Below are 27,605 nucleotides of genomic sequence, written 5' to 3' on the forward strand. Positions count from 1 at the left end.
ATAACAAAACTGGTATTTTTTAGTTGGGCTATACCATGAAAACACTTAACACTTGAAAAAGATTCAGCCATGTTTGAATTAGCAATTCTGAGTAAAAGTCTGATTACATTTTCAAAATCCAGTTGTCAGGGTGAAACGAAACCTAAGACGCAGAGTAGGAAGGCTCAGATGTTGTTGCTTTTTTGCAAGAGCGCTTCCGATTTCGGGATTGCCGAGCAGCTTTTGAACGCAGCCGCATGAACAGTCATTCCAAAAGATGTGGATGAATGTCTTGACCTATAAAGCGTTACTTCACAACTCACAACGTTGAACGTTAAGGTAATACTTACTGCATGGAGTGTAACAAGCCCATAGTACGGAAAGTATTGCCAGGCTTTGGCTTGGCGATAAGGTGATAAGCAAGTTGGTACCAACGACTGGGTAAAGAATTCAGGAATTGACGTTAGCTAGATGGCTAACTGTTAGTTAGCTAACGTACTAGCCTCAGGTATTTCCTGGGTTTACTTTACGTCAGCTTCCTGGTAAGCCTTTTGTTCGCATGTTTAAAGCTCTGTTACTCGAATGTACATCAACAAGTTAAATAGGATGCGAGTAAGAACCGTCTTGTGACTGTTTGATTGGACTAACTTGTTGGTAGCGGGCTAGATAGCATTGTCAATGTAGCATAAGGTTAAGTGTTTGCATAGGTTGTTATTGTTTACCCGTAGCTACTTCGTCGATAGTTCGATAACGTTAGATATTAGTTTTGCAAGCTCACTAATTGAACACGACAGTTAAAGTTTGCTCCTGAAGCAGTACAATACATATTTATCTTTAATATTTTGTAAACTACAAGGTAAGGATCATTACCCCTTGTCGCCAGCTACAACCAGTTGCTGCAAGTACCGTTACAAATAAATTAACGCAAAAAATGTTTTGCTTGGAAGTTGAACTGGTAATCTGACGTCAAAACAGTTTAAGATTCATTGTGGAGAGGGCATACAAGATAACCACATGAGAACAACTGTCTTCCCAAGCTTTCCTAATATGTGCCTGTTTATCAACATTCCAACCTAGATTTCATTCTTAACACAGCATAGAAACTGCTTTGGTTAAGATTACCAATGACTTCCTTTGTGAAACTGATGCTGGACGACTTTCCATAGGCTACTCATCCTACAGGACCTCAGTGCGTTTTTTGACACCATTTTTCACTGACTTTTGCAATGTTTAACAACATTGGATTATGTGGCAGTGTACATCACACTTCACACATCACACATGGGTTACCGGGCTTTCTCCTCTGCTGCCCCAAGGCTGTGGAATGCCCTCCCTGACCATCTCAGGGCCCCACAGTCTATTGACGTTTTTAAAAAAGGCCTGAAAACTTATCTTTTTTCAAAAGCTTTCTTCTAATCATTGTTAATTGTTGTTGTCTTATATGTATATGTAGCACTTTGAGATCTGTATGATGTAAAGTGCAATACAAATCAAATGTATTATTATTATTATTATTATTATTATCAGTGGTTCACATTCTAGCTTGATGACGGGACACAGCTCCTACTCTGCAATATCTTTTTGTGACGTCATGCTGTTCACATTTACTGTCATGTTGACAATACTCACCTCTACATGTCTACGTAGCTCAGTGCTTCTCTTCCTCCCAGCACGATTACGGCTTGTCCTGATGACATCAACTTGTGAATGACCGAAGATTACTAGAAACTATACAGCAATAAGACTTGTTTTTTTAGCTGTCAATCAGCTGTTGTGAAGATGAAAATGTTCACCCTCTCCATATAAGGCTGCACCGTACCCTTCTCCACTCCAAGGTTCAGAGCCTTGGTGTCATCAAACCTGTTCACCTACTTCAACTTACCCAGAGCTCTGCAGTATAGATTATTGCACGTTCAAAGTCCACAGAACATGTCACACTCCTGCTGATTCAATTAGACTGGCTTCCTATGTCACAACGGATGACTTTAAAATGTTATTATGAACATTTAAAGCACTTCATAATCTCTCCCCTGCCTCTGTCAAACTTACACTCCCTCCCCTCCTTGTGGTCATAATCAGCAGGTCTACTGGCACTACCAGCCATCAACCTTAGTACAATGGGTGCCAGGGCCTTCTCCTATACTGGAACCAAACTTTGAAACTCACTTTACCTTCACATAATCGTCTCTATCCCAGAATTCAAAACTGCTCTTAAAGGAAAACTTTTTTTTTTTTTTTTTTACAGTGGGTGATTCACATAGTAATGTTTATTTTTGTTTGGGTTGTGTTGCATTGAAACTTTTGTTCTGTTTTTGTAGATCTTGCAGGAAATGGCAGAGGAGAGCACTCAGTTTTGCGGGAACTGGTAAGGAGCTATTGGATATAATTTAACAAGACAAGATCTAAAACAAACATCCAAATTCCCATTTCATTATGGTTTCAATTAAGTTCTTGCTATCTGCATTCACATCTTTCCACAAATCAACGGCAGCCAGTCCCTTTTTGTTTATATTGCTGTAAATCTGATCTCTGTACTTATTTTCCCCCTGCAGCAAGCATGACATACCAGAAGCTAACTTTACCACTCATGAGATCCACTGTCGCAGAAACATTGCCCTTTGTGACGTGTGCCAGGAGCCTGTCCCACGGGCTGATCTGCAGCAGCACAGAGAGCAAGAGCATGCACAGGTAAGACTGTCAGTGCTACAGCCTGCTAGTGTACATCAGTCTAGTTAAGAACAACACCCAGACTTGATGGTCATTTGGTAGTTATTTAGAGTCTCCCGTTAAGATGCTTGTTGGTCACTATTTCCAGTAGTTCCATGTTGTATACTGTGTTGGTTTGTAAACTCCTCAAAAAAAGTTCGTAAACATTTCTTCAGTCGATTATCCCTCCCCTTTAATAATACCAATTGGTATTGTATTGTATATCGTTGGAAAGCCTGATTACTCACCTTTACAACGAGGTACAACTTGTAAGGATCGTGCATTCGTGGAATGAGCAACACAGCTAACCGTGTGGGTAGTGGCCCAAAGAAATGTGCCAAAACCCCCTGCAATATTCTTCTGTTGGTATTCACTCTTGTTTTGAATTGCTTGGGGGATTTGATGATTCTCCCACAGTATTAAGAAGAAAACAACACATATTGACTATTTTTACACTTTATTCATTTTACACTGTCAGGGACCTCAGTAGCATGTGGATCGTGCATTCGTGGAATGAGCAACACAGCTAACCGTGTGGGTAGCATCCCAAAAATGTTTGCCAAAATCCCCAGCAATATTCTTCTGTTGGAATTTAGTGAGATATCGGAATGAGATTCTGGAGCCAATGGCGACCCCATATCTCCAGAATCTGGGACTCAACTCCATCCTCCAGGATGACAACGCTCGCCCCCACAGAGGCAGGATCATCACTGAGTACCTCAAGAACTTGGGAGTGGAGAGGATGGAAAGGCCTGCCGTGAGTCCAGACCTAAACCAAATTGAATACTTGTGGGATCTGCTTGGGCGTGCAGTACGTGCCAGAGTGACCAACGCAACCATGTTGGCTGACTTGCTACAAATTCTGGTTTAGAAATGGGATGCCATCCCACAGGAGGTGCCAAGCTGTTGTGGCTGTGTATGGATCTTCCACATGCTACTGAGGTCCCTGACAGTGTAAAATGAATAAAGTGTAAAAATAGTCAATATGTGTTGTTTTTTCCTTAATACTGTGGGAGAATCATCCAATCCACCAAACAACACAAAACAAGAGTGAATACCAACAGAAGAATTTTGCAGGGGATTTTGGCAAAAAAATGTGGGCCGCTACCCACACGGTTAGCTGTGTTGCTCATTCCACGAATGCACGATCCTTACAAATTGTTCCTCGTTGTAAAGGTGACTAATCAGGCTTTCCAACGATATACAATACAATACCAATTGGTATTATTAAAGGGGAGGGATAATCGACTAAAGAAATGTTTCCAAACTTTTTTTGAGGAGTTTATTTGTATGTTCGTAACAAATAAGGCCACTTCCCGGGGATAGCCCACCTGTTGCCCATACAATTTTATCTTTAGTGAGGAAGCAGTGACTTGCAATAAGACACGGCTGTGGTATTAACTAAATTCCTACACGTTTTTTCCTGTTTTATTTTCTGACGTCACTAATTTTTTTATGTAGGTGCAGTGCAAGTGTGGATTGAAGGTGGAGAAAAGGCAAATGGAGTCCCACCAGGTGTTAATCTTCTATTTGATATTGTTTCACATGTTGAAGACAAGTCACATGATCGTATTTAAAATTCCTTAGCCATAGTATTAAAACTAAACACATTTGCTTGACATGAGTTTCAACTTCCCTTGGTTGAAGTACAAATCTTCCTTTTTTATGTTAGTTCTGTTAAACCATTGTGTATGAGTTGTTGAGAATGAAATGTAGTCACATTGTGTGTGACTGTCCACACCTTTGTACTAAGTGGGCTGTATGTATGCAAAGTCTACTTGACCCTCCCACCCGATGTATTTACATTAATGTGAATTGAAAAAAGTATATGATAATATAAATGGAATGAACACATTCTCCTTTCTCCCCTAGATTTCAGAGTGCCCCCTGCGCCTGGTTCCATGTCAGTACTGCAATCTAGAGTTGGCATTCACCCAGGCTGGGGATCACGAGGACTACTGCGGCACCCGCACTGAGCCCTGCCCCGTCTGCAAGTGCAACGTGATGCTGCGGGAGCAGGACATCCACCCGGCCTTGTGCGGGAGCCTCACCCCTCCCCAGGAGAGGAGCAGCTCCAGCTGGGCCGAGCCCCAGTCCCCGGGCGCCTGGTTTGAGGCCCACTCCATCCACAACCTACTGAGGGCCCAGGAGCGCCTCCACAACAACAACAACGCCGGAGCGACGGACTGCAGAGCACCACCTCGACCTATAGAGGGCAGACTGCACAACAGCACCCGTGGAACAGTAGGGACGAGGGGCAGGAGGAACACTGCGCCCAGGAACAACGACTTCAGCCGCTGTGAGTGAACAACTAATGTCTGAAGATGGTCATATCCGCACTCGACCATTCGGGGGCTATCAGTGCTATCTAATTTGCATATCAATAGCTCCGCGAATACTAGATGAGGCAAAGATGTAGAGTTACATCCAAGCCATTTTAATGCCGCAAAGGGATTTTTTTCATGAAAAAAAAACTTCTGAAATGTGTAATTTTGAGGAACACAGAATGAGTTTTTAGAGGTTAATTAATGTCAGGAGAGGGACCTTAATGGAGAGCTGCATGAAAATCCTTGTCACATGAAGTCTCTTGGTCCATGGTTCACCTAGTTCATGGACCTTGTTTTCACAAACTCTGTTCAGTAGTCAGTCATGCTAAACTACATATACAGTGGGGAAAATAAGTATTTGAACCCCTTGCGATTTCACAAGTTTGGCCACTTGCAAAGAAATGTGTGATCTATAATTGTAATGGTAGGTGAACATTAACAGTGAGAAACAGAATATCAACAAAAAAATCCAGAAAAATGCATTTTATAACATTTATGACTTTATTTGCATTTGATGCAAAAAATAAGTATTTGAACCCCCAAAACTGACTGACAAAAATGACTTAGTACTTGGTGGAATAACCCTTATTGGCAAGCACAGACGTCAGACGTTTCTTGTAGTTGGTCACCAGGTTTACAAACATCTCAGGAGGGATTTTGGTCCAGTCCTCTTTCCAGATCCTCTCCAAATCTCTAAGGTTGTGTTTTCAATGGGAGGGAATGAGGTTCGAGCCCAATATTCCACGTTACATGGCCCCATCCATAGTCCCCTTGATGCGGTGGAGTCGTCCTGTACCCTTGGCAGAGAAACAGCACCAAAGCATAATGTTTCCACCTCCATGCTTGATGGTGGGTATGATGTACTCTTGGGGTCATATTCAGCATTCCCCCCCCTGTCAAACACGGCAAGTCGAGTTGATGCCAAAGAGCTTGATTTTGGTATCATCTGACCGCATTCTGTCTCCCAATCCTTCCTACAATCATTCAAGTGTGCAATGGTAAACTTCAGATGGCCCTGTACATGCGCTTCCTTGAGCAGGGGGACCTTGTGAGTGCTGCAGTACTTCAAAAAATTACGGCGTGGTGTGTTGCCAATGGTTTTCTTGGTGACTCTGGACCCAGCTGCCTTGAGATCATTCACAAGCTCCCCCTGTGTAGTTCTGGAGTTATTCTGCACCTTTCGAATGATCACTGATTCCGCACGAGGGGATATCTTGCATGGAGCCCCAGACCTAGAGCGGGTGACAGTTGTTTGGTGTTGCTTCCATTTATGAATAATCGCACCAATAGTTATCTGCTTCTCACCAAGCTGCTTGCCGGTGGTTTTGTAGCCCATTCCAGCCTTGTGCAGGTCCACAGTCTTATCTCTGACGTCCTTGGACAGCTCTTTGGTCTTGCCCATGGTGGTGAGGTTGAAGGTGTGAAGTATGATTCTTTGGACAGGTTTCTTTTATACAGGTCACCAGTTGAGATCAGGTATACCTGGTTAGAACTAATGAGGACTAATCTGTGTGCTTTTTGGGCACATAACTGGCCATTGGGAGGTAGAATTCTTGCTGTTTGCCTGGGGGTTCAAATACTTATTTTTTGCATCAAATGCAAATAAAGTCATAAATCTTATAAAATGCAGTTTTCTGGATTTTTTTGTTGATATTCTGTTTCTCACTGTTAAAATGCACCTACCATTAAAATTCTAGATCACACATTTCTTTGCAAGTGGCCAAACTTGCGAAGTCGGCAGGGGTTCAAATACTTATTTTCCCCACTGTATGAGGTGCAGAGTTGAAATGTAGGTTGTTTTACTGAGTGCCCAATGTTGGCAAACGCGAACGTTGTTTTTAATTTGGTGTAACACAAGTATGTTTATCTCTATTTCAGTGCTGGAACAGGATACAGAGTTTGGAAACAACAACAACAACAGTCTGCTGTGGCCTCCGGGCCAATTTCCTGTTGATGACACGTCTAGCCTGGACTACCTGCTGGCCCTCAGCCTGGAGGACATGGACGGCCAGGAGGGCGTGTGGACAGACGTTTGGGACCACCAGTTCGGAAGGACACCTGTCCATAGCAGCCTCCAGTCACAGCTCTCTCCTGCTAGCAACAACTTCTGTAACATCACCCCACCCAGCCACAGTCCATCAGGTCAGCTTGGTCACCTTTGTGTCAGCATTTATGTTTGTTCGGTCACAAATCTGGTCATACTAGTAAACTGACTTCTTGGTGAATACCTCTCCATTGTGAGTCTGATTGTGCTTTTCTTTATACGTATACTCAGAGATTATGCTACCCTGTGAGTTCTGTGAAGAGTTGTTTCCAGAGGAGGACCTCATTCTACACCAGGTTAGATGACTTTGTGTGCCGTCTCTCTATAAGTTCTGGCATCACCCCAGCGACTTGCACCACGGCCTTGTATGAATGTTTTCCATTGGCTGCCTTTAGTCCTTGCCTGAAGCTAATTTCCCCCCTTTATGATGGTTTTATTTTGTACTTTCTTATTGTTTTATATTTATATACTTGTTTAAGGACTTTGGCCAGATACTGTGGTATTCTCAGTGTGTCACACAGTTTCATGTGTGCTGATGCAGAATAGGATGAGCTGCCGAGGCGAAGTAAATAGAAGTCAGGTTATGAACAGAGGAGGGAAACCTGACTCTAGTTGCCTCCCTTGTTTTGAGATGTTTCTGTGTGTATGGGAAATGTATCCAGGTCGTTCCGCTACAGGCTGCCACTTACACTGAGCTCACCCTCCACTCACTTCCTTCCTTTTGCTGGGCTTTTGTTGTTCCACTGAATGGCTATTGTCCACAGACTTGCAAGGAAATATTTTTCAATAACTGGTTGTATGATATCAATGTGTGGTCCTTTTTATTTGCTTGTGTGTCATTATTATTATCTTTACTGTCAGCTCTCTTTTAGGCAGAAATGTTTTAAGGTACACAGATGCAGTTTATCATATGAAAGCATTAGGTGAAGATCTCTCTTATGGCCTGCCATAGTAGGAATATTATATGTTCTTGGTACAAAATGATAAAGATGTGTGGATTATTGAGAAATATTATTGAGTGGTCTTTTAATACCAGGTTGTCCCCTTTAAGACTATTCTATCCCTGATTTCTTCTTCACACAGACTGGTTGCAGCCCTGCTTCAGCCATCGCTTCTTTCAGCAAGCAACCCCCTTCTCTCCCTTATGAAAACAGCACAAGCCAGGGTGTTGGCAGTTTGTTGAACATGCCTGAATGCCCTCCGAGTCCACCCACCCTCCCTCGCTCTGTGTCTCCGCTCTATTGCAGTCCACCCGCCAGTCCCTTAGAGGGCGATGTGCTCATTCCCTGTGAGTTCTGTGGCGTCACACTGGAGGAAAATGTAGTCTTTCACCACCAGGTAATGAGCAGGTGGAACAGAACTAATTAATTTGTGTATAATCTATGTGTTTTACCCACTTGACATAGTGACATGGAACATTTATTATGAGGCATTTCTTAAGAATTCTCAATGTCTCGTAAGCAGATGGCCTTTGGCCTTTGACCTGGTGATTTTGTTTTAATCTTTCATTGATGGTCCATTCTGGTGTTCCCCTCTTTTGGCAAATATTACAGCTATGTATCTTAATGAAGAGGGTAGCAGTCAAGCTGCAGTGTTTTTGATTTTTTATTGCATGGATTTCATGTGCCTCTCAGCTTCGGTCCTAACCCATGCTGTTTGTATTTGCTAACAGGATAAATGTGACTTCCGGCCACAAATGACTTATCCAGTGGACAAAGTGTCTTCGCAGAAACCTCTGTTTCCACCCAGAGAAGCTACTAGGAGCTCTCCTGACCGCCATAGGAGGCTTCGACACCAAGGTTAGCACTCTCAGATCATATGCTTGCATGGCCACCCAAACTAGAGCAATAATGACTAATGCTTAAAAATAGATACTTCAACCCATTTAACTAGGTTGGGATCATTTTAAAGGTGCAGTCTTCAATTCCAATGCAATATAGTTTTTGACAAATTCAGCACATTGCTCCTCACAGTCCTCTAGCTGTCTGTTCTGTGTGTGCGTCCTAGCTCTATAAATGAGAAACAAACATATTGGCCTGGATCGAGCCATAAACAATTCCAGCCAGTAAACACGTTACTCCAGGGCCATGGAAGGGAGGGATGTTATTTGATTGGCTGTTGAGCTCAAACATCAACAACCTTTAGCAAGAATCGAACATTTTGCCTTTAATTTGTTAAGTTGCTGTTTTGAGACACAGCAATACCCACTTGTTTTTCTTGCACATCACACTACCTAACACTGTTATCCATCTACAGCAGACCCTGAGGAGGACCTGCTGGGCCAGGCCTCGCTGGGGTGGTCAAGATCCGGGGCGTCACCCAGGGACTCCTGGAAAGTCTCTTCCCACGTTGGCCTGCACTCTCATGGAAAGAACACTAACTCAGACCTGCAGGGGAAGAATAAACTCCATCGCGGAGGAGGTGATGGCCACGGAGGCTCACCTGTCAACTTCAGCCCCACAGTCAGCCCTTCAGCAGCTCCTGGGTAATCGCGATCAGAAATTACTGAATTTTTTTTACTGACTGACAAAGTCTCTTAGGTGTTCATTCTGTTGATTCTGAATCATATCAAAGTGCTTGTTATGGCCCCAGCTGAAGGGATCCACCAAAAACCAAAAAAATAACACGCGCCATTTAAGTGAGATGCTCAAGGATTTACTTGTCTACCATAAAAAAGGCTCTGTTTTTGAATAGCCTCCTTGACATTAACGTGTGTTTGTTTAGGGTTGTACTTTAGGATTTACTTATATTTTAATTTGTTATGTCTTTATCGGTAGCCATCCATTCAGAGGAAGGCCAGAGGGACGCAGAAGCCAGCGAAACACAGGGGCGGCTAAGGTACGGTATTCATACCAGAAGAACTAGTAATTGCTGTTAAAGTACAGTCAAGCCTGAAACACTGCACACTTCTTCACCTTCTCCACGTTTAATTACGTTACAGAAATATTCTACAATAGATTGAGTTAATTTTCGGTCTCAAAATACTACACAAAATAGCCCATAATGACAAAGTGAAAACAGGTTTTTAGACATTTTTTACAGACATTTGTTTATTTATTAAAAATCTAAATATAAAATATCATACGTACATAAGTGTGCACACGCTTTGATATGACACTCAAAAGTGAGCTGAGGTGCATTTTGTGTCCACTGACTCTGCTAGAGATTTTTCTACAACTTAATTGGAGTCCACCTTTGGTAAATTTAATTGATCGGACATGTTTGGACATGGCCATCACCTGCCTATATAAGGTCCCACGGTTGACAGTGCATCATTTCAGACCAAACTCAAAGCCTTGCGGTCAAAGGAATGATGTGGAGTTGGAAGAACCTTTCAGAAGATCAACCATCCAGGCAGCACTCCACCAATCAGGCCTTTATGGGAGAGTGGCCAGACGGAAGCCCCTCTTTAGTAAAAGGCACCTCACAGCCTGCTTGGTGGCACCTAGAGGACTCTCAAACCATGAGTAACAAGATTCTCTGGTCTGATGAAACCAAAATTTAACTTTTTGGCCTGAATACTAGGCGTCCCGTCTAGAGGAAGCTGGACATTGTTCATCACCTGGCTAAAACCATCCCTAATAAGAAGCATGCCTGTGGCAGCATCATGATGTGGGGATGTTTTTCAGCAGCAGGAATGGGGCGACTAGTCCTGATAGAGGGAAAGATGAATGCAGCTAAGTACACTGAGATCCTTAAAGAAAACCTGCTCCAAAGTGCTCTGGACCTCAGACTGTGACAAAGGTCAACCTTCCACACCGGAAGAACACCGCCAAGAGAACAAAGGAGTGACTTCGGAGAAAGTCTGTGCATGTCTTCGAGTGTCCCAGCCAGAGACCAGACCTGAATCCAATTAAACATCTGTGGAAAGAGCTGAAACTGTCTGTGTACCGACGCTCCCCATCCAACCTGACGGAGCATGCAAGGATATGCCAAGAGGAATGGGCAAAAATGTCCAGAAACAAGTGTGCCAAGCTCCTAGCTTCTTTCCCAAGACGCCCTGAAGCTGTAATCGCTTCCAAAGGTGCAGCAGCCATGTATTAGGCTAAGGGTGTGTACAGATATGTAACCCCTAAATAACCTATTTTTGTCAGTCAAATACAATTGCATATTTTCTTAAAACCTGATTTCACTTAGTCATTACTGGCTTTTGTGTGTAGATGTTTGAGGCAAAAAGATTCACTCAGTTTATTTTAGTATACATCTGTAACGTAATAAAACGTGGTGAAGGTGAAAGGGGTGTACAGACTTTCCGTCTTGACTGTACAAGGAGCAGTAGCAATATTGCTACACCTGTAGTTGTACTTTTTGGTTCATATGTTATATATATATATATATATTTCTATTCTATTTTCCAGGTATCAAAGAAACAGAATGTGGAGAAGGAAGAGTCTTGAGGCGTGTGAAGGAAGACTACATCATCATATACTCTTTGCACCGACTGCAAGAGTCTAAACTTAATTGTGTGTTTGTTTGTCTTAAAGGGAACAACAGCGATTTTTACAAAATTACACAATTTGTTGCTTGTTCAGAAATGTAGTTTCAAGAGTATCAATGTATCAAGAGCATTTCTGATAACGTATCTAAAGTATGGTAGGTATGTGTGTAAAAGTCGCAGGTCTTGCCTATTTAAGAATGGTCCAGATTCACCTTACATGCTATTTAGGCATTTTGTTTGTTTCTGAAGCTGCAACTAATTGTGTTATTTTAGAAAATCCTTTGCACTCTCCTTTTAAAGAATGTAATATTTCTGTGGCTTCTGACCAATGTACTGCCTTTCTTGCACTGCATTTGTGTCTATTATTCCTTATTCTAAATAATGTATATCTTATAGCCTTTTTATACTTTCTCCTTTTTAAAAGTTAATTCTTTATCGACAAAAATATGGAAGGATAACTTAAGTTTTATATTTCAAAATATGTATGTGTTTAAATACAACATGTGGTGTTCTCTAGATCACCGCCTATATGTGGGTGCATATTGGTTGGGTTGATAATTATGTCTTGACTTCAAAAAATCTCTCTCTCCCTCTGTCAGTTTGATTTGAGATTTGTTAGACCGGTTTTCTTTACTTTACTTATGCACATCTTGGGAGAGAAAGATCTGCTGGTCATGGCAGTGAAAGAAACTTTGATAACTCTGCCTGTTTACGCTGTCCCCCAAAGAACAGGGTCCAAAGCATATGTGTGATTTAACCAGAAATCCTCATGCATAACATAATGCTCTTCTCCTCTGTGGAAAGACTATAATCTGAATAAAGGACTCTAATGAACCCATCTGAGCTCATAGTTCTTCAGACCTGCTGACATAATAGCTTTGGATGGACTGTGTTAAATCAGGTTGTTGAGTTTATTTTCATTCTTTATAATTCTGAACCCCTTTACAGGCCATGTTGTTTTATGCTGTAGTGATTGAAGGCAATGCTTTCTTATGCCTCATCAGTTTGAAAGTGACAGCCATCCTGGAATAATCTATATCAAGACTGGGGGGGGGGGGGGGGGGATCAATTTAGGCCCTAATTGGTGTCATCATCACGTATGGTCTACTTCGGACTTCGAGCCCACGTTTATAGAGCAGCAGTGTGTTACAAGTAGCCTATTGTCAGCCCAATTGATGAGAAGTCATCCACGGGTAAGATACATTATGTCAAACGTTAACTTCATTTCGATGTTTCGGATAGATGACGCCTGCCTCGTGAAAATAAAACAAGACTAACCAGAGCCACGCCTTTATAGAGCGTGTTGGTCGGCCCAGTTGGTGAGAATAAATCCACAGGCAGGCTAAATTATGTCAAGCCTTAACTTTTCAATTATCATCAAATGTATATATGCTCATGTGTTATTCATGGTGGACATCAGAAATAGTCAGTTAACCTAAATGTATCCATGGCGAGAACGTCTACGCCGTGACAAGGAGGGAGTCTAACCAAATAGCTTAAACAATTTGCAGAAAAGCCGATAGGGTTTTTTGTAGCTTACAAAAGAAAGTACACTTTGTACATATTTGTCTTAAGTACGTAACTCCACAAGCCTATGAAATTTACCACTAGGAAGTGTAGTTGGTCGTATCCAGGGTTACCAACTTTCAAGGCACGCCTGAACACGTGTTTTTGAAAAAAATAAAATAAAAAATAGACCCTTGTGTCTCATGCCAAAAGCGTGAGAGTTGGCAACCGCGCGCATGTTTGGATAGTTCGTCGAGCTCCCTCTCTCTCCCCCTTACGCTCATCTGCAGTCTTGAGGCCTCAGCATGTTCAAATGTTTTAAATACTGGTATTAAAAGTAGTAGTTATAGCATTGTTCAGAATTAGTCAATATCCTAGCTGTTTACAGGTTTTTGTATGTTCAACCAGCTATACCAACAATGATATTAGGTGGAAGGTGGCAATGATGCACCTTATATGACCACATCTAACAGGACATTTCTTCACTAGCGTGTTCCTTATTTTATATATCTTCCCTTTTCTCTCTTAATGCACTCACTTTTCCTAACATCACGTGCTAGTATTGATGTGACGGTTAATGATTAGTGTGAGCTTTGTCTATTGGGAAAAACAGTTTAAAGGTTGATGACTGATCAAACTCAGGACTATACATACATGCAGTAGCTGAGAGACTTTGGATTGAGGCATACCAGTTGCGTTGGAGGGTGAGTGCTGCAAGAACTACTCTAGCTCTCTTATTGCCTTTTAAACCCCAATAAGTCATTTAAGTGGAACGGAATTCCGTTTTAGTGGAATATTCTGAATGCATGTTACAGAAAATAGTGGTATAGTATCACCTAGTGTAGCTTGGAATAGAATGGAAATAGATGTATTGTTAGACTACGTCTTTGTTTTCCTTGTTTAATTGGGTTAAAAATATTATTTGATGGTAAAAAGCTTAAAAAAAGGTTTACCAATGCAAAAGTAGCTACTTCTGTGTATTGTGATACAGCATACATACTGTTAGGCATCAATATGTTTGCATGCAATGTCCATGAACATCCAATGTGTTTTGTTTTTTTCATAGATAAAAGATGGAAAAAGCAATCCTGTGTTTGTTGATCACATCCCTAGCACTCTCCAGCTGTGGGGGTCATAAAGATGGAGAACGGGGATCCTCTACAGGTCGCGGCCATGGGCATGAAGGTGGCCATGGACATAAACGTGACCATGGGCATGAGCATGGACACGGGCACGAACGTGGGCACGGGCGAGGACATGGACATGGACATGGACATGGCCACAGACATGGACCAAGCAATAGTACTATCAAACTGTTTCGCCCAAACAGCATGTTTGCCTTCCGTTTGTATAAGCAACTTGTGTCCCAGCCTGAATATCAGAACGAGAATGTCTTTTTCTCTCCGCTGAGTTTGTCAGTTGCATTAGCGGCCTTAACCCTCGGGGCTAGAGGTGAGACCAACGAGGAGCTCTTTGACGGGCTGGGATTCAACCTCTCGCACGTCACAGAGCAGGAGGTGCACGAAGGTTTTCGTGATATCCTGCAAAATCTCAACCAGCAAGAAGAGATTGACCTGAGAGCTGGAAGTGCGTTGTTCGTGAGTGATGCCTTCAAGCCAAACGCAGATTTTCTAGAACGTATGAACAACTTCTACCTCTCTGATGGCCTCACAACTAATTTCAAAAAGACTACAGAGGCTGCTAAAATCATCAACGACTATGTGAAGACTAAGACCAATGGGAAAATTAGCAACTTGGTGGACCAGTTGGACCCTGGTACTGTGATGTATCTTGTTAGCTACATATATTTTAAAGGTATGATGATAGATCTTCCTTGTGTTCTAAAAAGAATATCGGTGTGTTACAAAAGATGAAATTCTATTAACATCTACTTTTCTATATATCTATATACCTTTCTATATACCTATATCTACTTTTGTTGATGTTCATTTGCAGGTAAATGGGATGTTCCTTTTAATCCTGAAATGACCGAAGATGGATTATTTAGAGTGAATGAGACAACCAGTGTACCAGTGAAGATGATGACAAGGAAGCATGCCTACAGTGTGTACTATGACCAGGAAATATCCACCACTGTTCTTCAGCTGTTTTACACCAAATCAGTCTCCATGATGCTTCTGCTTCCTGATAAAGATCTGGCTGGACTAGAGGATGTTGTATGCCCCGAACATGTAGCGAAATGGCATAGATGGACTAAGAAAAGGTAAATTATTGGCGTCACTCCTAGTAGTCTAAATATGAAATGCCATTTTAAATGAATTGCTAATTTCATAAATTAAATACTAAATTATTTACAAGTTATATTTTAAAACCTGCCTGTTGCACTTCTCATGAGATAAAATGACACAGATTTGACGATTTAAAGGAAGGTATTCTTTATTCTAGGCAAGCCCTGGTGTCTATTCCGAAGTTATCCATTGAAACATCATATTCCCTCAGAAACATTCTGAGTGAAATGGGAATGTCAAACATATTTAGCTATAGTGCTAACTTTACTGGCATTGCTAATGAACCTATTCTTGTGTCAGAGGTAAGTATCTATGACCTATTCTATATCTATGTCAATGTCTATGACCTATTAAATTAACAAATATAACTTTTAAGTATTGCCATATGTTCTTTCTTTGAAAGAGCAACTAGGATATGTTTGGTCCTGCCTAACTGTATAACTAGTTGATAACTAGTTTGCATGATGAGTATTTTATCCAAATGCTTTTGATCAGCACTGGATTCATATGTATGTGGTTAACAATTCTCCCTCTGTTTCTTTAAGGTTGTACAGAAAGCCACTCTTGATATAGATGAGACTGGGTCAACAGCATCTGCAGCTACAGGAGTGGCTTTAAGGCCTTTGTCTTTTAGACCCTTTGATACGATCACATTTGATCGGCCATTTATGGTTTTGATCTCCAACCATGAGACAATGAGCATCTTGTTTTTGGGAAAAGTGGTCAACCCAGCGAAAAAATGAAATTGCTCATGGATGTTAAGATTTTGTGAATTGAATGGAACTGGAATATGTTTTGTTACTGATTAGAGTATTGAGTTATTAAACAAACATACAAAGTTTTGCTTGGGAATAAAATGTGCAGTCAATTTGGGAGAAGCGGAAAAACTATTTTGTCTTTATTTTAAGTTGATATCGAAATTCAACCATATACTACCTTGTGTGCATGCCATCCTCAAAATGCCCCATGTGTATCTCTCACTATACAAAATGTAGCAGTTAGGAGTAACCTAAAGGCCTGCATAAACCTCATAAACACCAACAAAAGTACACTTTGCCCTTATCAAAGCTTGCGAGGATGCTCATCGGTGGTATATTAACCTGTTTAATCGGAGAGCGCACGGCGATATAGGTTAAGGCCATCTTCGCTTCTGAACAAACACCCCTCACAACAAAGCCCACTGGTGACGAGTCAATCGATCATGCTGAAATCCATCAACGTGCATGCGCCAGGCGGTTTTTTCGATTGCTTACGCCTACAGCAGTAAAGTGGCTGCTGTTGGCGATTTTCTGCCATGGCTGAAAACACTGGGGAAGGAGATAAAGAAGAAGGACATTTGTATCGAGAACGAATTAAATGTTCACCCGAAGAGGAAACAAGACTTGAAAGGCAGCACTTTTGGAAAGTTATCGATGCATTTAGATATTATAGGTAACGTTACTGCAATTTCTTGTACACATAAGTAGCTAGCTAGCTAATTGGAATATGATGTCGATAGCTAGCTTAATTAGCTGGATAGAAAATGTCAATTTAGCACAACGTTTGTCAAAAGTATAACTAGAGGTGGTTGGTTATCGATTAGGCTTTACGTTGCTCACTTGGACAGCTGACAAGTAACGTCTCTGGCTGTGACGGCTACCAAAACTGTTATGCTAGCTAGCTAAATCGCTAGTAGCCTGATAATCCTGTAAATTAGTCGATAGCAAATTTACGATTTAAGATTATATACATTTTTATTACTATGATAAGAATGTAACACACTCTGTAAAACAAGAAATCCTTCTAAAAACATCTGAGTATTAACGTTAACCTACCCAGACCAGAACTTGGTTGGTAGCTATCGATACATTTGTAAGCGTCATTGCAAAATGTTCTATGTGAAAGTGGAATAGCTCATCTAGCAATGTCCTTTCCTGATTTTGTTTGGTTGGCTACATATGATGCACCTGCCATTGTGTTGTCACTGCAAGGACATTTGTGATTGACTGCTGATCAGTTTTGCATCTCAGCAGCAAAAAACGAAAGTGTTTTACCACAAGCATTTGTCTTGTCAATCAAAGCATTTTTGGCAAAGGCTATAAAATAAAAAATGTGTGCTAAACGTTTATAAGCCTCCACCCGCCCAGCTCAGAGTCAGCAGTGATTTACAATGTATTGTTCAGGTGGCCCATATTGTCCTCCATGCATCTACACAAATGGGTAATAGTTTTACTTAAGAGAGTACGATATGTCGTATCCATAATTGGATTTGACAGGTTCCGTTTGCTGCAGATTCGGTTGGGTTGGTCAGATGGGGTTTTTGTCCTTTGAAGATCTTTTGAAAATGTATCTGTTTCACGCCTCTCCAATTTTACTAGCGTACTGCGTGTCTTTTTAGTAAGTAATTATTTGTTGGGAAAACCAATGATTTACCTTTAAAATGTAGGTTGCCTACTTTCTGAACAGTGATTAATCACTAGTGAGTCACTGTGAAACCCTACTCAGTAAGATAGATCATAACGTGTGGGGTTGTTTTGTATAGATATCGCCCCTGCCTGCCAAAATGCCTAACTGATTTATATGGAGACTGTGTATACACTGTCTTATATTCTGTGTTATTTATATCACATCAGCTGTTTAAAAATATCCCTGTTTTATATGTATTATTTCTCCCATTTTGCAATTCTTTGGCATATAGATTAAGGATACAAAAAGGCAGACATGTGTCCAATGTGGAAAATCTCCAGGAAAATTGGGTGGGATTCAAGAGATTAAATGAGCTTGGCTTGACCTGAATTAATAAATCCTGAGGGAAATGTAAGGTACGACCACTAGTATAGTTGCACTCACACAAAAATTAGAGTCTTCAAGACTTCACATGTTGCCAGTGCACATCGTATGGGTGGCGTGTATGCCAGATGAAGCTCAAAGTGGTGCTAATGTGATTGGTTTCATTTAAATGTGAGCTTTTAGGCAGTGCACACCAACAGTGAACATTGGTGTAGTGCCCTGCCTTCTGGGGCAGTTGGTACTGATAAAAGCTTGCAAAGATGCCAATAGGTGGTAGCCTATATTAACCTGTTTGTTAAATATTTGTTAAATAAAGCAAACATTGGTGAATAGCCAAGCCAAGTCCACCTAGGTGTACAGTTTTTACTACCACACTAAAGCCCCTTGACGATGATATGTCTTCTGGAATTTTCTTTTCTTCTCTTCTCTATTTCGTATAGTATTTATCCCTATAATCGCTGTTTGATTTCTCTCCTCTCTCTCTCTCTCTCTCTCTCTCGCGTGTGCACGCATTTGTGTCTAGAGTGCATGTGCAGGAGCGGGTGAACCGGGCAGAACGGCAGTTCCGGTTCCTTCCACAGCACCATCAGGATCTTCTCCCACAGTTTCTGCCAAACTTGGACAAGATCCGTAACTGTGTCGACCACAACCAGGAAGTGCTGCAGGCCATCATCCACAACTGCGTCTACATGTTTGAAAACATGGAGTATGGTGAATATGTGAGTTTTTTTTTTTTAGTTAAGTCACTATGTAGCGAAGGGAGAGCGTAGTCACCCCATCCAGACTCGAACCCGGGTCTACACGGTGCCAAACATGAACTCTGACCACAACTAAATCTGAAATAGCCTGTGATCAGTGTCTGCTCAGTATGCCAGTCAAGTAGAACTGCAGCATGACTTGTCCCCTCTGAACTCGCCCATCTTTTTGATTACAGGTGTATTTTTAGCTTTAGCGGCATTCAAGGCATCTTGACAGACATTCTAATGTGCATGTAAGACATGGCTTTAGTTTACTATTGCCTGCTGCTGCACCCTGTTTCAGGACGATCAGAGGAAGATGCAGCCCTCCTCCACGTTTGACATGGACAAGCTCAAATCCACCATCAAGCAGTTTGTACGGGACTGGAGCGACACCGGGAAGGCAGAGAGAGACTCCTGCTACCAACCACTCATCGACGAAATACAGAGACAGTTTCCGCCAGACCAGTGGTGCGTCCACATAAAACAGTGTTAAGGTTCATTTGAATCTGAAGCGTTTTTGTGCAAACGTTAAGTGTTTCCGTAAACGGCTTTGTGTTGCCAGCGATGTTTCGGAGGTCAACGTCTTGGTGCCTGGTGCTGGTTTGGGTCGGCTAGCTTGGGAAATCGCACGCCATGGCTACTCCTGCCAGGGGAATGAATGGAGCTTCTTCATGCTCTTCTCCTCCCATTTTGTGCTCAACAGGTAACCCTTCACCTACCATGTTCAATGATTAATGTACCTTAGGATGTGCATTTATACATTGTCCCATGCACCTTAAAATAGACTATTTACACAGGCCCTAGTGGTTGTTTTTACTAGGTATATCCCATTACATAATTAGTTGACATTGGAGTGTAATCAAAGCTCAAGCTAAACTGAGACGCATCATGACCAACATTTTGTCACTGACTTCCAGGGAATCCATCTTTAACGCACGTGACTAAGATTCCCTTCAACAGCTAGCTCTGCATGAACACATTTGTGTGGTTTTCTTCTGAAGTCTGAGCGATGTGCTCTCCTTTGTAGATGTGGGTGAACTGGTCCATCCTCAAAAACTCTGACTGGCCTGAAAACAGCCAGAAGAGGGCAGGCAGGCAGGCAGGACCAGCACAACAGTGGGAGGCGCTAGTATATCTGCCAGTCTTAAGACCAGCCTTTGCATTCCCTCTCAGGTGTGAGAAGGAGAACTCTATGACCCTGTACCCTTGGTTGCACCAGTTCAGCAATAATAAAAGGTCCTCAGACCAGATTAGGCCCATTACCTTCCCGGACATCAACCCCCAGAGTCTTCCGGAAAACTCCAACTTCTCCATGGTGGCGGGAGACTTCCAGGAAGTGTACACTGAACCAGGTGAGTGACCCCCACATTTTATTTACATGTTGGACAGCTTTTTTCCAGTGCTACATCTGTCAATTCTTTAGGGGCTGGGGCTAAAGCTGAAAGAAACAACTGATTCATCAACAACTATTTCATGTCGATAAGGATCTGCATTGCACCTTAACCTATTTGTTTCATGCCTCTGGACCTGTTTACAGAGAAATACTTGTTATTTTCTCACAGATGCATGGGACTGCATAGCCACCTGTTTCTTCATTGACACTGCCCATAATGTTATTGACTATGTGGAGACTATCTGGAACATTCTGAAACCTGGTGGGGTGTGGATCAATTTAGGTGAGTCTCTTTCATTGACTTATAGTAATTACAAATTATTTTTGTAAAAAATGCCAATATCTTCCTTGATTCACTGAGAAGTATATTTGCATTCTTTCATTCAGGTCCACTACTGTACCATTTTGAAAATATGGCGAATGAACTTTCCATTGAGCTGAGCTATGAAGATGTAAAGGCTTCCATCTTAAAATATGGATTCGAGCTGGAGGTAAATCTAGAATCTCTTGTGTGTGAGTGTTACATATTTCAATCATATGGAGATGGTGAAGATGAAGTGAGTATAAAGTTGGATACATTTTTCAGGTAGTCGTCCTTTTTTCCATTGCAAATATGAAAAGAGATTACCTTAACTGTGGATCTTTTAGTGGATAATTCCAAACGTACTTCAGATGTTAGTGGAATGTATTTGCCACATGTTTAACTACACTACTATGTGGGTCACTGAGTTGCAACTAATAAAGATATTGCAGTAGCACTTAAAATCTTCTTCTTGTTTATGATAACTGCACTCTTTCCAACCCAAACCCAAATTTCCAGCTCTTTTACTCTTACTGTTGGATGACATCTTGTTAATCTCTCTGGAGAAAATGCATGTGTCTGTTGCTGGTCAGGGGCCTGTAAAGAAAGAGGTTGAATGAAACATATTTAAAAATATGTAAATGGTTACATGCATAATTGGCATCATAAGGGAAGGTGTCATTGTGTGGTGATGTAGAAAATATATTGTTATTAAACACGTGCAATTTTTAGCCTACTAAATTGCAGAGGAATTTAATTCTAGATTTATGTCATTGCTTCCCTGCAGCAAGTTGATGTCATCCTGTAAGGCTCGACTTATGTGTATTTTGTGGTTACCGGCCGTTGGCTTTAAAGTGTCCTGATCTTCCTTTTGTGTTTAACTTTGCAGGTGGAGAGAGAATCCGTTCCCACAACGTACACAGAGAACGATCGCTCCATGCTCAAGTACTTGTATGACTGTGTGTTTTTTGTGATGCGGAAACCAGTCCATCTGTGCAATGGCCAGCAGGATGGGGAAGAGGACCAGCATGGGGAGCCACAGTGGACAGAAGGAAGGAACCAGACTACCACATGACATCCCACTGACTGAATGCTGTGAGAATCACAGGGCTCTAGAAAGTTGTAACTCTAAAGCACTAACCATTGATTCCCACTCGTGCTTTTTCATCGCGGACAGCAAAAATCATCTTTTATGAAGCCATTAAAACGGACACTAGCATTGCATTTGACAAATGCCGTTTCTCCGCTTCTAAGGACATATATGCCACGGTTAGGTGCCTCTTGTCACTTTTATGTAGTCCACCCTTTGAAATGTGCTACTGTTGCACTTTTTTGGGGGGACATATTTCTGCCAGTGTTTATTTATTTTCTTAGTCTACCCACAGAGAATCCCTGGGCCTGGGATTAGTCTTTGTTGACATTTCAGGGTGCTGATTTATAGTTGGGAGCAGCTTGTCACCACTGGATATTTTACCCGTCAATATACAATTGGACATTGGATGGATTTCTGTACTATGTGAATATCATGGGGCAACTTTACAATAAAGCGAAAAGTTTTTTTATATATATTTATTTTTTCATCCTTGGAAGTTATTTGAAGGTACTGTTTTAAGCATACTAGAATCATTCAATTTCATACATATTATTTGGCCGTACATCGATGGATTGTTTACTTGTTCATGCTATTCCACTAGGGGGAGCCTTGGAGTTAGGTCGTCGGCGCAGGAAAGTGACGACACAAAAAAACCTGTGTCGACATCAGTTTATGGTTTTAAACGCGCCACATAGGTCGGCCTCTGGTAGTTGTTGAAGTACAGTTACAAAGGAAATTTGATTTGGCGTGTGTGTGCTGCACACATGACGAAAAGGAGGGCAGAGGGAGTAATTTATCATGATTCCCCTCATAAAAAACTGTGTTTTCAGTCTCTGTGCAACGATACGACGTTACCAGGTATACGAGTTGTCCAAGACGCAGACGCTTCGTCGTTGCTCTCCTTCCTCAGTAACCATTGCAGAAAAAGAAACTATCTCGATGACAGAGAAACTCCAGAATTGTCTAGACCGCGAAAGAAGTCATTTCAAAGCAAGACGAGCTGGACAGTCTCGACTGATAATGAGAACAATTCTGGAAGATTCCGGGAGGCAGGCTTGCAGTCGCAGTCTGTGGCACCGGAGGTTGCATCAAAGAAACGCTCACGCGAGGAGAACCATCTGCACGAGGCAGAATATATTCGAAATGTAATGAAAAAGCATTTGTTATACTTTTCATCATCATTTAACTGATATTTAGCTTACGTCAAATCATTGGTTACGAGAGTTACTGTTATGTGAACGCAAGGGAACTTGTATTGTAAATCGCATGGTGTCGCTGAAGACCTGTGTCAGGTTTTCAGTCCTGCTCCTGAGAAGACAGAATCCTGCGGCCCTGATATACGTGACTGAAAACATCAGTGTTTTCTCTAAACACACCGGATAAAGCTAATAATCCCCGTTGTCTTAGTGATATGTGTATAAATCAGATGTGCAGTTTTTATTTCTCAGTTAGTGTAAACCTTTTACATTATGCTCATACAGTGAGATCTTTACAGGAATGTTTCGATTGTTTTGTGTTTCCAGGAGTCAGAAAAAGCGGTAGAGGATGTACCTACTTTCAACACATTCCAGTTCTGGAGAGCACCTCTGCCACAGCTTGACATGTCTTTGCTGCAGAACTACAAGTCTCCAGGACCCACAGCAACACAATACACCAGAGACTTTGAATCCATGGAGACCTGAAAAAGAAATGTCGTCATTGTGTAGGATCGTAAAGAGAAGGAGGGGAGAAGAGGATGTCTGAGTTTCCCAGTAGTTCAGACCTTGAGTGCATCTCAGAGCTCGAAGGCTTGTGCACTCAAACAGTACTTATTTTTCTCTGAGTGCACAAAGAGGTGACTTGATATGTGAATGTCTATTCCCCTTTAAGACTAGGATATCTGCAGTGTATAAACACAGGCCTAAACAAATGACTTCACTAAACATATGTACGTATAATCAGCTTATCTGAGTTTCACCTAGAATTTTTCTCTGAAGTGAAATTGATGTCATTTGATGGCGGTTTTGCATTATTCTGGTGAACTGGATTTTTTGGGGTATTTGAGTCTATTTGAGGTCAGTCTTTTGGCTTTGTTATGGGGCTTGTTACTTCCTATATGGTCAGGAGGGGCCCATCACGCCTGTCAGGGTAGTTTCCGTGTCATCTAAATCATATAATTATCTTTGTTGCTCTAATGCTTTGCCTTAAATAGGTATACATTTGTTGCAATCAAACTAAAGAGTAAGAGTAGGACTGTGAACTCCCGATAACATGTACATTTTTGGCACATGTATGAATGTTTCCCTTTGTACCTGTTCAGTTAGGTGTTGTTCTGCTTTATTAGTATTACGATAGTTGAAAGGGATCAGCTGACATGGAAGATAATTCTGTGTGAACTTCCACCACCACTGTCATAATGTGTATAACTATTGCTTTTTGGCAATTAAATGTTTGTGTTTCCTATACATTTTTGGGCTTTGTCTCATGAGTATTGACTTTATTTATTGTTTCATATATATCCCCCCCTCTCCCATCTTTGATATTTTTATTTTCAATGTTATGCTCACGCATGGCCTTCATAGCCTTTGGGATTTTACAGCAATTATTTATAATGCCTATTATATGGTGGGGGGTTGATGAAGGAGCTGCGGTCCATGAACTTTGAACGTTGATAATTGAGCTTACACCAGATAAGTGATCCAACGCTGAGGTGAGAGACCCGCGCAAAGCATTAATACGGCGTGATCCAACAAACTGCATGGTAGGTTTCTTAAGTGTTTTGTTGTTGTTTTCGCGGTCTTTGTGTTAATTAAAACAGAAAAGACGACTATCGGTGTAGAATATGCATCGAAGAGATCTTAGAACAGTTTACATAAAATAGTTTAATTGAAATATAAAATAGCCTATCCCTTTATTTATGTGCGGGCAGTTTTTAAACAAGCATTCTGGAAATCTGATCAGCTTAATGTGATAAACTAGAACTCGTGCTGTATTCGTGTTTGTTAACACTGCCATACCTGAGTGGATAGGTGGCTGGGACATAGCCTATCAACCAACTTAGTTGTTTGCCAACACGTGGTCCCAGAACCCCCCATAGTTCAGTTCTTTAGCATATGCCCCTGGTGATATGTGAGCAGGTGGAATTATTGCAAATTATAGAGAGAGAACAGGCAATTAACATGACATGAGGCTATGATGCTTTAAGTTTACTCAAACTTTCATTATTGGCTATTATGACACGTGGGTTTAAACTCCATTACATGTAGTGATGTTTTTATGAATAGCTTTTATTGAAAAATGATGGAGATGTGTTGATTTAGGTGGGTCTTCAAATCCAGCCCACAGAAGTGCTGGAGTGACGCCACTTTATCGGAAAATCCCACCCACTCCTTCCTACAGTTTACAATACAGCACTAGAGGCATTCGAGTCTGGCAAAATTCATGACATGTAGACAGAGATGTAGGCTACAGTAGACGTGACAAATTGAGGTAATAGCTTGAATTCTGTGAGACATAATGCAGCAGAAATGTTTACAAATGTTGATGTAATATAATCACTGGTAGAATGAAAGATTTCATATATGCTTATGACAGATTTATTAGATATTTTGTTTTGTTTGACGCAAAAAGTATCCTACACATTGATATAATGTTCACAAATGGGGATATAGGAGGTTACAGTGTTTGCCAATAGAGGAGTGTTGCAGTGTTGTCATATTTTACAAAATGTTAGTCAGTAAAGATCAGATCACAAGAAAAACTACTTTTTCAAAGACTTATTTGGTCTTCTATTGGTCTAAATATATAAGGCATTTGAAGCTAAATCACATGTGCCTGTCGCGAAGATGTTGAATAAGCACACTGTCCTTTCTCGTCTTTTCAGCTTTCAAATGTGATCCTTCCCAAAGGTACCTGTCAAGCAGTGTAAGCAGACACATTAAAGCACTGTTACCTTTCTCTCTCCGAATGAGTGAACGCAGTGATGCCGGTATGTAGTGATTCATTATTTGGGCTCTTCATTATCCTTGTCTCCCAACAAATTCTAACTAGACGTAGCCTAGTTTTTCATGTCTTTCAGGGTGGGTGGGGTGTTTATACAGGCTGTTTTTACAGATACTGAATGCATTTCCTTCCGTGCAATACCAGGAAGGGTATCTGTGTATACTTCATGCGAATACCAAAATGCTTTCATTGTACAAAGTTCTGAACTATTTGTGGACACCCAAGGACATTCTGGAGATTTGGTAAAGCGGAGAATAATTTCGTATTTTATCACGTAGTATTTTTAGCGCCATGGATTTTTATGCTTCACGGAATTATCCCATTGTCTTCGAATACAAAACAAATTCTCGATTGAATTTCCCAATCGGAAGGGTGTTGACAACAGTAAAGTCAGTAATATCATAGAAGTGTAAACTGCTTGCCATTGCACATAGGCTAATATGTAATTGATGAATCAAAATCACATATTTATCTAAGACATGTTCACAGACTGAACAGACTGACAGTGGTTTACTTCGCCATCCTATTTACTCCTATAGTAAGGGAAAATAATGTTATGAGGAATGGGTTGATAATGTCCATTAGGGAATTTGTAGTTAATTGTCTCTCTGATATTTTTCTTCCTAAGGCTAGTAAAACTTGGATTGAGGAAACTTTCTTCAAGAGAGAATGTGTGAAGTTTCTTCCAGCATCCCGGGACACCCACAGGTCCAATAGACTTATTATATTATGTCTCATAAAACAGAATACACTAACAAGCAGTAGCGTGCGCTACTTTGTTCTCTGGTAAAAAAAAAACTAAATTCTTTATTTTTACAGATGTTTTTCAGTTTGCCAGGTGTGCCAAAATCTTATCAGGTACAGCAATTTGTCATTCCTGTAATGGTCTCTTAAGCATCATCAATTCGATTCCATTCATTTACTATATAGTTCCATTAAGAAAAAACATCTCAATATGCTGTACGGAGCTCAAAGCCTGAACCCCATGATCATTTTCTAAATACCATACTTTGTATCCCTTTTCAAACAAACCAATTGTTGTGTGGTTGTAATTCAGATCTTTTACCTGATTAAATTATCTTGCCTTCACCAGGTGCTGTTGTGGGAGGCTCATAGGGGAGCACTTGGCATTCCCAACCAGGAGCCTCAGTCTCACGCGGGCAAAGCTTACTCAAGATGCTGCGGAGTGGTCCGTAGAGATCCACACCCAAACAAGTCCGACAGATGCCTTTGGCTCTATCGACTTCCAGGACAGCGCAAAGAGGTCATGTAGGGCCAAGGTAAGTGATAGATGAATATTGGTTAATGTGGTAAAGTAAATAAAGTGAACTTAATAAAGTAAGAGGTGGTATGTAAGCCTCATACTACCCTTATGCACCTGAAGTGCTGTAGCCTCATGGCTGTTGTGGTCTCACCTGCAGTACCTGAGAATGTCATGCGACACTAAAGCAGAGCAGCTAACACACCTGATGCTGAGGGAGTGGCAGATGGAGCTGCCAAAGCTGGTGATATCCGTCCACGGCGGCGCCGACAACTTCCCTCTGCCCCCTAAGGTGTCACAGGCTTTATGTAAAGGGCTCATTCGAGCAGCAGAGACCACGGGGGCTTGGATATTCACAGATGGCATCAACACAGGTGAGTGCATCTTCTAATCTACGCATAAGGTATGTTTTACAATGATTTAGCAGTCAGGTTGCATCAGCTAAAGCCATCTAGCTCTCACTTTCAGTGCACTAGGGGGAACACAGTTTATTTCTGCTTGTTAGTAACTAAAATTATGACTCATGCCAAATTAGCTTATGCCGTTATTGGGGAAAAAGGGATACTGGATTCCCACCATATGTTCTTGTAGAATTGCCTCTTGTGGATGTGCTGTGACTGTGTATCTCTGAAGTGACTGTATTGGCATTGCTTGCATTACAGGTGTGTCTAGGTATGTTGGAGAAGCCATGAAAGAGTATGGCACCCACGACCTGCACAAGAGAAATGCTGTTGGAATCACACCTTGGGGAGCCATTGAGAACCACACTGACCTTATAGGAAAAGATGTGAGTTCAACATAGCATGCAGGGTAGGGTA

The 27,605-nt window shown here is 41.4% G+C and overlaps 4 protein-coding genes across 4 annotated transcripts in view; all 4 read left to right on the forward strand.

Moving 5' to 3' along the window:
• Positions 1-238: 238 nt before the first annotated feature.
• Positions 239-12,323, forward strand: trafd1 (TRAF-type zinc finger domain containing 1). Its single transcript, XM_080852045.1, has 12 exons — positions 239-318; positions 2,298-2,344; positions 2,532-2,667; positions 4,147-4,200; positions 4,558-4,984; positions 6,891-7,154; positions 7,288-7,352; positions 8,140-8,394; positions 8,729-8,855; positions 9,313-9,541; positions 9,834-9,894; positions 11,415-12,323. The coding sequence occupies exons 2-12, from the start codon at positions 2,310-2,312 to the stop codon at positions 11,451-11,453; spliced, it is 1,692 nt and encodes a 563-aa protein (XP_080708171.1). The 5' UTR covers positions 239-318; positions 2,298-2,309; the 3' UTR covers positions 11,454-12,323.
• Positions 12,324-14,073: 1,750 nt separating this feature from the next.
• LOC308375854 (serine protease inhibitor A3L-like) lies at positions 14,074-15,992 on the forward strand (the record flags this gene model as incomplete). The annotated part of the gene is made up of 4 exons (XM_080852049.1): positions 14,074-14,815; positions 14,957-15,224; positions 15,407-15,551; positions 15,795-15,992. 4 exons carry the CDS (start codon positions 14,074-14,076, stop codon positions 15,990-15,992), a joined length of 1,353 nt encoding a protein of 450 aa, XP_080708175.1.
• A 551-nt stretch (positions 15,993-16,543) lies between these two features.
• Positions 16,544-22,016, forward strand: carnmt1 (carnosine N-methyltransferase 1; the record flags this gene model as incomplete). The annotated part of the gene is made up of 8 exons (XM_080852051.1): positions 16,544-16,680; positions 18,542-18,737; positions 19,060-19,226; positions 19,321-19,461; positions 19,932-20,110; positions 20,321-20,434; positions 20,539-20,642; positions 21,342-22,016. 8 exons carry the CDS (start codon positions 16,544-16,546, stop codon positions 21,525-21,527), a joined length of 1,224 nt encoding a protein of 407 aa, XP_080708177.1. The 3' UTR covers positions 21,528-22,016.
• Positions 22,017-25,506: 3,490 nt separating this feature from the next.
• The window catches only part of trpm6 (transient receptor potential cation channel, subfamily M, member 6), a gene marked incomplete at both ends in the record, with an annotated part of 23,355 nt that continues 21,256 nt past the window's right edge, over positions 25,507-27,605 (forward strand). The window contains 6 exons of the mRNA XM_080852589.1: positions 25,507-25,512; positions 26,155-26,234; positions 26,346-26,384; positions 26,620-26,806; positions 26,948-27,161; positions 27,450-27,574. Coding sequence (XP_080708715.1) covers positions 25,507-25,512; positions 26,155-26,234; positions 26,346-26,384; positions 26,620-26,806; positions 26,948-27,161; positions 27,450-27,574 — 651 coding nt within the window. The remainder of the gene's footprint in view (positions 25,513-26,154; positions 26,235-26,345; positions 26,385-26,619; positions 26,807-26,947; positions 27,162-27,449; positions 27,575-27,605) is intronic.

The sequence above is a fragment of the Sprattus sprattus genome (genome assembly GCF_963457725.1).
Source record: "Sprattus sprattus genome assembly, chromosome: 15".
Lineage (NCBI taxonomy): Eukaryota > Metazoa > Chordata > Actinopteri > Clupeiformes > Clupeidae > Sprattus > Sprattus sprattus.